The 12990-nt window shown below is 64.0% G+C and overlaps 1 protein-coding gene across 1 annotated transcript in view; it reads right to left on the bottom strand.

Annotated features, from left to right (window-relative positions):
• CACNA1B (calcium voltage-gated channel subunit alpha1 B) overlaps positions 1 to 12990 on the bottom strand; it is a 210466-nt gene that overhangs the window by 85726 nt on the left and 111750 nt on the right. The window contains exons 16-20 of the mRNA XM_042245300.2: positions 12782 to 12899; positions 11891 to 11958; positions 8853 to 8959; positions 1247 to 2026; positions 162 to 379 (exon numbers count right to left, since the gene is read on the bottom strand). Coding sequence (XP_042101234.1) covers positions 162 to 379; positions 1247 to 2026; positions 8853 to 8959; positions 11891 to 11958; positions 12782 to 12899 — 1291 coding nt within the window. The remainder of the gene's footprint in view (positions 1 to 161; positions 380 to 1246; positions 2027 to 8852; positions 8960 to 11890; positions 11959 to 12781; positions 12900 to 12990) is intronic.

Below are 12990 nucleotides of genomic sequence, written 5' to 3' on the forward strand. Positions count from 1 at the left end.
GCTCCTCTGGGGCCCTGGAAAGCAAAGGGACGCTCCGCTGCGAGCAATTCAGAGGCAAGCTCTGTCCCCCGGCAGCCGCTGCGGAGCAGGAGGGGGAGAAGGAGCACAACCCGGGCCCACACGAGGGGGGCCCTGCCCAGCTGCTGCAGGGAGATACTCACTGGGAACAGCCGTGGTCTCGCCGGGAGGCCCGGTCAGCGTCACTGGAATATGCACAGCGGTGCTCAGATCCGAGGGCTGACTACCCATGCGAGTGACGTTCCGCTGATTGTCTGCATCCTCAGGCTGTTCTTCCACCTTCTCTAGACAGGTGCTGGGCAGGGCATGCACAGGGCCCACACCAGTCACCACACTGGCCTCCAGGTCACAGTGCGACTCCCTGCAACCAATGATGCTCGTCAGAGTGACGCAGCCCCAAACTCCTGTTCTATCTGCAAAACCCAGCTTCTTAAACCCCTATCCTGATCAAATAAATCCCTGACCACCTCCTCTGTTCTGATTTTTATCATCCTGAACATTCTGTGTTTTGGGATCTGAAAGGTAGGGTTGCAGCTGACTTACCTGTTCCCTGGCAAAAGGCCAGGCATGGCTGACATCACATTATGTGTACCTAACAGAACTGTTGGCAGAATGAAGAAGCCTGGAAGAGGGTGTTACCCTAAGCCACCCTACCTGGGGCCCCACCAGAGCCACGCACAGAGCTCTGCAAACGCAGACACTGCCTAGGTGGGGCTGATTCTGAGCTGCAGCCTCTGACTATGAGAGTTCTGGGCGGTCTGTGACCTGTTGGCAAGTGTGGAGATTGCTGGTCTCAGCCTAGCAGCCCCTGTTACCCCCAGGCTCTCCCAGTCACCCTGGGAATCCTGTCCCAGCCGGGGGCCAGGCTGGCTGGCCTGGGGAGGGAACAGGGCGGGGTCCTTTCTGGCTGAGGCACACAGCCCAGCCCGCTTCCATCACACCATTAGCCTGGAGTCCCCCCGCCCCGACCCCCCGGCTCGCCTGACCCTCCTTCCTTCACAGTGGTCCCCGTTTTCCTCTTCTCTCTGGGTCACCTTGTTCTTTCCAAGTCTTCCTGTTCCAAACCAGTGCCAACGACTTGGCCCTAAGCCTCCCTTGCCCCTGGGCCCCTTAGACCAGGCGAAATTTCCCTGAGCCAAGCTCCCCAGCACGCGGGTGAAAGGACCTCTCACACGGCACCAACAGGGCGGACCGTCCCCTCCCGGGGCCGCGCCCCGCGCCGACTCACCTGGGCTGGTGGTTCCGGGGCTCCTTGTCCCTGTCCTCCGCCTCGGCCTCCTTCTCCGCCTCCTCGAGCGCGGGCGGCGCCCTGTGTCGCGCTCGGTGCCGCCGGGCAGGCTCCTCGCCGCTCTCGGCCTCCCGGGGCCCGGCCCGGGGGCCGCCGCGGTGCCGCGCGCGCCGCTCGCCTTTGCTCCCGGGCGCGCCCTCCCGGCTCGGCTCCGGCGCGTGCCGGTGCGCGCGGTGGCGCCGGGGCTCGCGCTCCGCGGCCTCCTCCGGGGAGCCCCGCCGGTGGTGGCGCCGGCCGCCGTCCGGGCCCGGCCCGCGGCCCCGCTCGCTCCGGGCCTCGCGGGGGCCTGCGGCCTCCTTGCTGCGGCTGCGGCGCGGTCGCGCCCGCTCCTCCCGGGCGCCCGCGTCCCCGCCCTCCGCCTTCGGGGCGTCCGCCCTGTCCGGCTCCCCCGCCGGGGCTGCGGCCTTGTCCCGGTCCCTGTCGCGGTGCCGGTGGTGCCTGCGCGGCGGGTCGGCAGCCTCGCCGGCCTCCCCGCCCTCGGGCCGGGCCTTGCCGCCCGCGGGCCCCCGCGCCCCGTCCCGTCCTGGCTCCACCACAAGCGGCCGGTCCAGGTGCGTCTTCATGTCGGGCCGCAGGTGGCGGGAAGTGGCGAAGCGCAGCCGCTCCTCGGGGTCCATCTCGCTATACAGCGCTTCACAGCTGGCCCGCAGGTTCTGCAGCCGCAGCTGGCTGGCCCGCTGCTCCCACACTGAGCGCGCCTTGGCCGAGTTCTGCTGCCTGCTGTGGGGAAACCGCCCCTGTGAGCCCCCTGCGCTGCCTCCCGCCTCTCTGCTTCACAGGGGGAGCCACTGATGGACACAGAGCGATGGACGGATGGCAGAGGACGCAGGGACGCAGGGCGAGAGGAGGGAAGAAGGCGGCAGGAGTCCTGGCCAGCCCAGCAGAGTGGATGGGCTGAGTCGGTGGCAGATACCCGGGGCGACAGACCTCGTCCCTGTGCCCGCTGTGGGGCAGCCCGCAGACTGAGAGAGCCTCACCTGAGGTGGGGCCCCAGGCCGGGGGCACAAGGGACGCAGGGCAGCGGGAGTGGCAGGCACTAGCATGAGGTGGCAGACAGGCTTCTCGGGCAGGTGCCACCTGCCAGGAGGGCCAAAATGGGGCGAGGAGGAGGGCAGCATCCAAAGGGAGTGGGGCTGGGTGGGAGCCGCCTAAGGAGGGGCTTCTCCATCTCTCCCTCCAGGAGGAACGTCACGGGCCAGAAGCACACAGAGGGTGTTTGAGAGGGATCTCAAGCAGAGGTGGGTCATCAGGAGCAGAGGGGAGAGCGGCCCAGGCAGTGAGGGGCCCTGGGACAGCTGGCCCTCAGGAGTCGGGCAGGCACGCTCCCTGAGTTGGCCAGACCCGTTTGGGCAGCTGCCACTGAGCTCAGTGACCATTTGCTGAATGCCCAGGAACCCAGCGTCAGGTCTGGGGCTGGACACCCCCTCTGTGGTCACCAGTACCCCCTCTCTCTCGGCCCCACAGAGGCTGAGAGCTCTCTGGCACCAGGAATGGCCTGTGGCCCGGGCTCAGCCCTCACAGCACAGGCTCCTGAAGGCCCTGGCGGCCACCTGCCAAGCTCATTCACACGATCACGGGCGGGCGGTCCACAGCCCGGGGTGCATGGAAGCCCCTTGCACTCTGCAGTTTCCACTGGACAAGACCCCAGAGTGGGTAACCCCAACACCACCTCGGCCAAGTGGAAACTGCCTCAGAGGCCAGTCTCGTCCTTCCCCTCTGGAGGTTCCTGGAACCCCCTGGGGCAGCACAAGACAAGGATGCCCGTGGCATCTGGATCAGGTGGCATCTGGCCACCTCTGCCAGCCCTCACGCCCACCTCTTGTCCCCACGGCACACTGAGCACAGAGCTGTGACCCACAAGGTCCACAGCAAGTCACTGACGGAGCCAGGACCGGACGCATGCAAGGACAAGAGGGAAAGAGTGTCTGAAGGAGACGTGAGGCCTTGGCCAGACTCCAGCTGCACGGACAGCACCGCCGAGAGCTACCACCCGAGGGCCCTGGGCTCTGGGTGCAGCCACGGAGCACCACACTAGTCCTGCCCTTGGTGGGGTCAGTCCAGGTTCAAGGCGGGGAGCCGTTTCCAGGGGGGCTCCCAGGAGTATGAGAGCAGCAGAGCCTGCTGTCTGTCCCTGGGGGCCCAGCAGGGGGGCAGGCAGGAGACGCCTGAGGGACAACTGCTGGCCTCTCCGACCATCTGCCGACCACACCTTAGCTGCCCCCCAAGCCCTGACCTGCTGCCCCGTTCCCGAGGCCACCTCGCAACAGACCACCTTATCTTTCTTTGGCTTCAACCCAGAGCCCCCGGGGACCTCCCCATCCCCAGCTGGCATCAAAACAAAGGGTCCGACTCTGAACAAGACTGAACCTTATACAGTGGACAACAGCCACCAGGGGGAGTTCCCCAGGTGCCGAGGCCACGGGAGCTGACAGCCAGCCACTGGCCAGCCTCCTCATCAGCCCAGCAGCCGGAGATGGACCTGGACTCTGAGCCATATGGGCAGCAGGTGGTGGCCTGCTCAGATGCAGCCGTGAGCCCTGTGGCCTGTGCCATCTGTCAGAACACAAACAGGCCGGCAGTGAAGATAATGGGGACACGTGGCGGCTCAGGAGGAACGGCTCTGCCCTCACCCTAACCCTCAGACACAGCTCTGTCCCGCCCAGGAACCAGCTCAAGCCCACGAAGAGGCGGGTGGCCTGCTGGACTAGAGAGTGCGGCCAGGCTCCCTGCATACCTGCCCAGCCCCGCCCCCGCTGGACTGCTGCCACTGTGGGCCTCCGCCCCCTGGGACTAGCTGTGCCCACCCAGCATGCAGCACGGCTCCTCTCCGGACGTGCCTCTGGGTCTGAGCCTTGCTGAGGTGCTGCCTGCGGGCCTCTCTGTGCCCGCTCTGCCTGACACACGCACACTGTGGCCAGTAAGCCTCCCACCCCATGCCTCTCCACCAAGTTCCCAAGCAGCTCAAGACATACAAGAGACCCCCCATGCAGAGTGGCAGGCGGCTCAGACCCAGGCGAAGGCCTCCCTGAAGGAGGCCCAGGGAGGAGCCGCCCCACCATGTTCCAGCCCGGCTTGCCTGCAGAGCTGAGTTCAGCCACGTGCTGACAGGACTCAGAAGGAGCCTCTGTGGCATGGCCCTGCTTTGAGGAAGCTGAGGAAGCTGTCACCCCTAGCTGTGACAAGCAGAAGCAGCCCAGGAACAACACTGGGGTCAATCATTTGGGCCCCAGCCTCTTACCCTGTGGACGTCAGGGGCCCGACAACCAGCAGCTCTGCATTCTTGTGGCCGTACCAAGCCCAGCTCTGTGCTGCCCAGCAACAGGGGGATGGAGCTCAGGGACCCCAGGAGCGCCAGTCAGCACCAGGGCACAGAGAGGGCACCTGGCCATCCCCAGGGACTTCTAACCTGCAGGAAGAGCCCCTGGGGACGGTCAGACTGGTGTCACCCCCCCAGTGGGGCCCCCTCAGTGCTCCTGTGGCCCCACCTCAGGCTCTCCCTGTCTCTGCAGCCTTGCAAACAGGCAGCAGCTCTGCTCTCGCTAGAACTTCCTAAGGATCACAGAGACGTCCTCTCCCAGGTAAGGCAGGCTGGAGCAGGAGGGCCCCACATATGCCTTGAGCCCCTGAGGACGCTCTACTTCACAGGAGCTGCAAGGAGACAGCCCAGCGGCTCCCCGTGGTGGTCACCTCAGGAAATGCAGACCCGCTCAAGATGCCAGAGTGACCGCACAGGGGCAGACAGCAGAGAGGACGGACCAGGAGAGGAGCAGGGGCTGAGCTCGGAGAGCCTGATCCCGAGAGCGGGCTGAGCAGGATGTGAGGGCGCCAGGGCGTGCGCCTGTGTCCCCAGCGGGGCGCGGAGGGTGGTCCTGGAGCTGCCCCCTGAAGCGAATGACTTGAAGTGGGAAAGCAGAGTTAGGGGCAAAGGTGTTGGCGTGTGGTTATCATGAAGCCACAGATGGAAATTGTAGCAGAGACTCACGGTGAGTTTACGCTGGAGACAGATGAGCTGCGAGTTACAGTACCTCGAGTTTGCTTTACAAAACTGCACATGCAAGAAACAGAACAGAACAGGAGTGAGACCACCAGAGAGAGTCCTGAGAGACGCCAGAGCACGCGTGAGCCGCGCAGGGCCAGGGCAGAGGCGCAGCGTGCGTCCAGGCCGGAGGCCAGGGCCGCTTCTGTCAGAACGACACCAGCCGAGACCTCGGGATAAAGGAGACGTTGAGGGAGCGCGCACGCCCAGCAGAGCAGCAGCCACCATGGCTGGAGGGCAGGAAGGTCACCTGGAGCCGACCAGCCCAGCTCTGTGCCCACCGCCCCTGGAAGGGCAGCAGGGCCGGAAGAGCAGGCAGCTCCCGCCATGCAATTCTCGACAGCCCTCCTGGGCTGGAGGACCTGGTGTCTCCATCCCCCAACGCTGGGGACCACTAACCCCTTCAAGACGGAGCCGAGACGGCTGACACAGGGGCCTTACCTGCTTGCGGCCTTGCCTGGGCCCTGCTTCCTGACCACTGTGCTTGGCCCCCAGCCAAGGCTGCCCAGGCTCTGAGTCATTACCTCCCACTCACCACCACCCTTCCCAGGAGCAAACAGGTTCCATCGCCAGCCCATCTTCCCTTGAGTGTCTTCCTAGAAGCTTTTGCAAAATCAATAGAGAGAAACCAGAGATCTCTTTACAGTCACTTCCCTGCAAGGTAGCGTCCCCAGGGGAGGACCAGGTGGGTACCCAACTCTGCCTTCTCAAGGCTGAGTCGACAAACATGTGAGAAGCTCAGAACTACTCACGGGCCTGCTGACCCTGCATGCAGAGAGACACATGTGTCCAAGAGAGTGAGCACAGCAGTGCGCATGACCAAGTGTGCGACCTTGGGAGTGTGTGTGAGTGTGACTGAGACCGTGGACATCAAGAGTGGGTGTGAGTATGAACACGTGTGCAGGAGGGGCCACGGGCACAGCGCCCCTGAGGCAGCCGAGAACTCGGACGGCCGTGTCGGCCTGAGTGTCCCCCCTCCGAGGAGCCTGAGAAGACTCCCCTGCGGCCGCACACGCCGGGGTCCCGCGGAGGCTCAAGTGACTCGGGCACCCCCCCAGGAGGGGCCAGCGCAGAGTCTCAGGCAAGGTCCACGGAGCCCTTCAAACATCAGAGACCCTAAAACTGCGCCGAGCACCCGAGGCCCACAGAGCGCATCTCGCCAGGCCCCGTCGCCCAAGCTGCACAGCACAGCCTGGGGAGCAGGCTTGGCAGGGGACACCCTGGGCCCCCACCTCAGCAGCTCAGACAGAGAAGTGGCCGTGAGAGGCTGGTGCTGCCAGCGGAGCAGAGAGCCGGGCAGATGGACAGACGGACGCCCCGCCCTCAGATGCCTCAGCGGACGGAGGAAAATGAACAGCCACGCACAGCGGCCTCACCCCCACCCCCATGCCTGAGGCCAGACCTCCTCCAGGAAACGGGACCTCGGGGGGTCACATCAGAGCCCCTGTACGTGCATCTGAGGACCCAAAGCTGCATCCTGGGCGGGCCTGCAGAACCCACAGGAGGACCCAGGGGCCAGCTCCTGAACACACCCCAGGTTGGCTGCGGCATGGACAGGTCGGCACCAAGCTCAGAGCCTGCTGTGAGGGGAGCACCAAGTGTCCCCCAGGCCCTGGGGACACAGGGCCATAGCCTGGTTCCTGCACAGCAGCGTCCTGAACAGGGCGGGGGCGGAGAAACAGGAAGAGCGTCCAGCCCTCCCTTTCTGGTGTCCGGACAAGCTCCCTGTGGCTGTGCGGGAGGCCCCACCTCTCTGGGGCCTCTGCCCAGGTGGGGGTGGACACCCTGCCACACATTCCCAAGGAGCGGGCAGCCCTGGCCAGCAGCAGGGGACACAGGACATCGCACTCCCCTCCAGAGAAGCCTGAAGGCAAACGGTACACAGAAACCACACAAGGCCCATGCGGATACACCGCACAGCCACCGCCACATCCTCCACGCAGACTGCCAGCAGCTTACACAGTGTGGGAGAAGAGGCTGTGACAGGGAGTCCCCACGGTCGCTGTAAGCCCAGGACCAAGCAGACAGAGCAGGTGCGCTGGCCAGACAACATGACTTCAGGACAACTGGGCACCGAGGCCCCAGCAGCTGGTGGAGCAGGGGCAGCTGTGTCCTGCCTGGCTCCCTGCAGGCCCTGCCCCCGCCCCACCTTCACTCCCGGCAGGCCCTGCCTCCTGCCTTCACTCCCTGCAGGCCCTGCCCCCCGTCTTCACTCCCAGGGCCTGGGACCTCCCTTTGCTTCTTCTCCCACACAGGCCACCACCTCTGGTCACCTTAGAGACAGGCCCTCTGCAAGTGCCCTCCTAGAAAACAGGCCATGGCCCTGTGGCTTCCAAGCGAGACCGAGCTGCTAAGATGAACCTCACCCACGCATGTGCACACTTCCACAGACTCATCCCCACCAGAGCACTCAGCACTGACGCCTGCCTCACCCACGCATCTGCACACTTTCAGAGACTCATCCCCACCAGAGCACTCAGCACTGACACCTGCCTCACCCACGTATGTGCACACTTTCAGAGACTCATCCCCACCAGAGCACTCAGCACTGACGCCTACCTCATCCATGCATCTGCACACTTCCAGAGACTCACCCCCACCAGAGCTCTCAGCACTGACGCCTGCCTCATCCATGCATCTGCACACTTCCAGAGACTCACCCCCACCAGAGCTCTCAGCACTGACGCCTGCCTCACCACGGAAGGGCCTGAGGCTGCCCCGGCCCTCTGACCTCAGTCAGCACAGCAGAGGGGCGCAGCTTCAGAGCGAGGGCCCATGGGTCAGCCCCGGGAGCCCGAGGGGCTGGGAGGGTGGTGAGCGTGGGGCTGGAGGCAAGACTGGAGGCTCCAGGTGGACTCGGTCTGGCCCCAACCCTCCTGTGCTCTCTTGCGGTCACCCAGTGACCAGACACGGGGCCAGACTTTCCTGCCTCCTCCCCGGGAGCCAAGCTCCCCCGGCCACTGCAGCTTCCGGCCCTGGGCTGGGTGCTCTGCCCCAACCTGAAGCCCATAGCACAGCAGCGGTGCTCCTGCAACACGCCTGGAGGCCCCACAGAAGTCTCAGCCCCACCTGACCTCCTCTCATCAGAGAGGCCACCTCTTGACCTCTGTCCCAACACCAAAATCTCAAAGGTACTTTGGGAAACTGTGCTAAGACTCTTGGGCTGCTAAAGTACCATGTTGAATCTTTCGCCTCACAAAGCACATTTATGGAAAACTGAGCCTAAGTCAGACAGACTAATTCCTTGGAGCCGCCCAGGACTGTACAGGGGGACCGCCTTCAGCAGGCCACCCCCACCCACAGCACTGCCAACACCTTGCTCTCATCCCAGCAGGGAGCAGCCAGAGGCTCTACCTGGTGGTCTCTGCTCAAAGGCCCATCTCGGCTCCTGGGGAGGACTGTGTCCTGAGAGGCTCCCGTCAAGGCAAGGGCCCCTCCCTAGAAGCCCCAGGAGGAGCTGGGCTCTGCAGCAGCCCTGCCACCACCCCGTGACCACTCCTAGGGCCTTACGCGGCAATGGAGATGTTCGCGGCAGACATGGGGCTGACTTCTGCCACTTCTTTCGCCTTCTGCAGAGCAAGCTTCTGATTGGCCGCTTCCTCCATCTCCTCTTCGTCCTGTTTGGACAGACAGGAAAGGGTAGCTAGCTGAGAGTGCTGTGTCCACTCTGAGACCCCACAGAAGCCCCAGCCCCACCTGACCTCCTTTCGCGCCGCCAGCTCTTCCTCCTAGAGCCTCTGAGTCCTTCCCGCCCTCTGAGCCACAGGCCAGACAGCTGGCTCCTGCCTCAGCACGGCCCCCCCAGGCTCCAGACACCCCTGCTATGCCCATCTCTGCAGGCAACAGTTCCCAGTCAGCACCCTTCCCCACATGCTCACCGCTGACAGCACCGCTCTGGAGCTCCAGCCCAGGAACACATTCCCGCGTGTCAGTCTCATTCTGGCGAAATGCAAACCCACCTCTCTGTTCCCACCTGCTCCCCCTCCTGCCTGCCCCCAGCAGTTGCCTCACTGGAACGAAGTCCGTCTCTGCCCCAGAGCAGTGAGCCAGCGCAAGGGGCAGCGGGCCGCCCTGAGCCCGGGTGCCCCTCAGCACCGCCCACGGAAGCCCTCCCCAGGAGTGTCTAGCAGGGCCACCTCAAAACCTCAGAGCTTCCCCACCCAGACCCACCAGGTCACCTCCGACCACCCATCCCCGGCGGTGACTGCGCCTGACCATGGGTTGGATTCCTCACTGAGCTCCTGGAGAAGAGCCCCGAGGCTCTCTGCCTCCGGGCCAGCATGTGACGCCTGAGCAGACACCTTGGCCCACCTCTGCCCACTCCATGCAGAAGAGGATGGACCCTCCAGCCCCGAATCCACGTCACCAGGCAAAACCAAAACGTTCTGCTCCTCAGATCTCTAGGCTGAGAGCTCTAGGCTGAGTCTACAGGCCCACAAGTCTCCGTGTGGTCCAGCTACATCGCTGGGACCACCCTTATTTCCCTCAAGACCCCAGCCCCAGGCCCACCCGGCTCCTCTGGAAGCTGGCATTCCCAACACATCCCAAACATCCTTGAATTTGCTTTTAGGGGCACAGTAATGGCAACTAAGCCCCTGTGAGCTGTCTGTACATTTCCCACCATAGAGAAGAGAGCTTCCGGCTTCAGGGCCAAAGAGGGCAGCGGAACCAGGCCCACCGCGAAGCCCCCAAGGGACGCCCCTCCTCCAGCTCCAGGCTCCACCCTGGCTCATGGCCCTCAAGTCACTCGAGTGGCTGTTCTACACACTTGACATGAGTTCATTTCCACTTCAAAAACAAGTGACACCGCCGTGTATTAGTGGGAGCACAGAGGAGGGAGCACCAAGCCCCATTCTTTGGGACCCTTGGCCAGCCCAGGAGTGCCCAGAGCCTGACTCGAACAGGCCTCCACTTCCACCTCCGAAAGGGAGAGGACCCCTGAGTTAGGGCAATCTGTCCAAAGGGGCCACCACCCAGGGTGCCCAGGCACGGACACAGGGCGCCAGGACACAGCCTGTCAGTATGTCCTCCCACTGACAACCCTGAAGGGGCAGTGAGAGCTCTGACCTCAAGCTCAGGACAGCTGGTGCCAGATCACCAAGGCTGCTGAGCACCCCTGGTTCACGGGGCTCCAGAAATCCTGATGCCAGAAGCGCTCTGTGGCTGCACCAGCCCCCCCAGCCAGGGGCTTGGGCCACTCTCCAGCCGCTCCTGGATTGCGAGATTCAGTCCAACTGACTGACAGCCCTAATAGGCAGGCCAGGGGGATTCCCGACCCTCAGAGGAAGGGAGGAGTCCAGACCCACAGGCACAGCCCAGCCCAGTTGAGCGGAGGCAGAGGCGGGCGTACCCATGAGCCCCTGGGGGAACATTCTTCCCAGGGGGCCAGGTGGGGAGGCAGGGCCAGGAGCACACGGACGCCAGAGCCTCTGCGGCCTGCAGAGACGTCCAGAGCCCAGCTTCCCCAGGGGAGACCCCAGTCAAGCCCCAGAGCAGGGGCAGTGTTAAGAGTCTCGGGACGTGCAGGACTGAGTGGGTGGCTGTCAGGGACAGTGGGGCGAGCGCACAGGCGTGCTCCCAGCCACACGCACACTGATAGCAGGTGCGTGCCCGTGAGGGTCAGAGTCCTCAGGCCTCCGAACCACAGCCCCTTCATGCCAGCAGCCAGGCTTGTCAAAGCGCCAGCCTGAGGCTGAAACGGCGGGCGGCCTGCACCATCCGGGACAGACAGCATGAGAGGACACTGCACCATCCGGAGGGATGCCACGGGGAGACGTGTGTGATCACGTCCCCCACAGGCTCAGGGGGCGAGATGACTATTAGCTGACTCCCGCGGGGCACAGCCTGCAGAGAAAGCCATCCCGCTGGGTGCAGATGTGCTGGGAACAGACACCAGCGGCTCCTCCAGCCACCAGCCTGGCCCAGAATCCGAGGGCAGCACCACACAAGGGCAGGACCACTCGAGCTCAGCCATTCACACAGGAGAGCAGACACAGGGGTGCCCTCCCCTCCCAGAGAGGGTCACAGGGTCCCCTCACCATCTGGGGATGGACACAAGGGACCCTCTCCTCCTGGGGATGACCACAGGGTCCCCTCACTGCCCTCTGGGGTGTTCAGACCCTAAGGCCCACCTCACGATGGCTCTCTGAGAGGACATAGCCGCCACGTCACACACTGAGGCCACCGTGCCCTTCAGTCCTGAGCCCAGGGCAGCCACACCCCCACCATCCAGGCCTGCCTCTGGGCTGCGTCCCCTGTGAGCCACCTCCTGCTCCCAGGCGGCCTCCTGTTTTTCTGGCCGTCCTTCCCAGGTCCTGACTTCCCAGAAGTGGCCCTCACGGTCACCCCCCTTCCTGGCACAGTGTCCCCTGCCTCTTCAGTGCCCCCACATCCCTGCATATCCAGGACTTGAGGAGAGCCCCTGGACAGCGGCCACATGCTCCTAGCGCAGGGTCTGGCCCCCTCATGGCGCCGCAGCCCCTCCAGAGCGGCATGGACGGACCCCATCCACCCATCCTTGGGCCGCAGGTGTGCACCCGCCCACGCACCTTGGTCAGCTCCTGAGCATTGGCGAGGTTGTCCACAGCGATGGCCAGGAAGACATTCAGCAGGGTGTCTGGTGGCTCCAGCTAAGGAAGGACGTCTATGCCCCAGCGCCCCACGGGCAGGCCACGGCTTCCTCCATGCAACATCTTCCCAGGTCCTGGCCAGCCTTGCCTCCTTCCTGGGTGTCCCCCGACCCCCCAACCCTCCAGCCATGTCAGCCCCCGTCAGACACAGCCCAGCCCAGCTGCTAGACAGCGGCCCCCTAGCCTCCTTGATGCAATCTCTGGGTAGGTGACCTTGTAGCTCAGGGCCCCCTGTCTGGCAAGGAGGCATTAATACCCTGGGGCTCAAGGGAAACCACACCCCAGGGTTCCGCCTCATGGATAGACCTATGCAGGGCTGCAGCAGGCCCATGAGACAGCACACTGAGGTCAGCTGCTGCCTCCTGGCATTGCCCAAAGCCGCGGGCAACCCAGAGGCCTTGCCATGCCCAGAGAGCAGGATGAAGGTCGTGCCCCGTGGGGTCCAGCCGCAGGGAAACACTCCAGTCAGGCAGGATGGGGGCACCTGCTGCAAAGCCTCCCCAGCTGGGCTTGCCCTGACCCTGCAGAGCCCCCTCCCGACTCCAGACACAAGTCTGAGGAGCGTCCTCCACACGAGACCTTCCCTTCTGCTTCCCTGCAGACTCATTTCTACCTGGGGGAGGCTTTTTAAGAGCTTGGTGCCAAAACCTAATTATTAATTTAAATTGAAGTGAAAACAAAACAAACAGCTGCCCTCAGGCTAAAAGCTCATGTCTTTCCCCGAGTCCTCCTTTCCCACCCCACCATGGTGGGGGAGGAGGAGAGGGACCCAGGCGGCACTTACCCCCTTGCCCAGCCCACAGAGGATACAGTTCCCAAACAGCGTCAGGACAATGAAGTACACAGACGAGAACATGCCCTTGCTGACTCCACCTTGTGACTCGATCCCATGGTACATCACCGCATTCCAGTCCTCCCCAGTCAGGATCTGCGGAGGAAGGGAGGGAGAGCACCCAGGCGCATCCCATAGCCCCCAGCGCCCACACACATGCCCAGGGAGAGACGGCTGAGCCCAGGCA

Source organism: Ovis aries, chromosome 3 (assembly GCF_016772045.2).
Source record: "Ovis aries strain OAR_USU_Benz2616 breed Rambouillet chromosome 3, ARS-UI_Ramb_v3.0, whole genome shotgun sequence".
Classification (NCBI taxonomy): domain Eukaryota; kingdom Metazoa; phylum Chordata; class Mammalia; order Artiodactyla; family Bovidae; genus Ovis; species Ovis aries.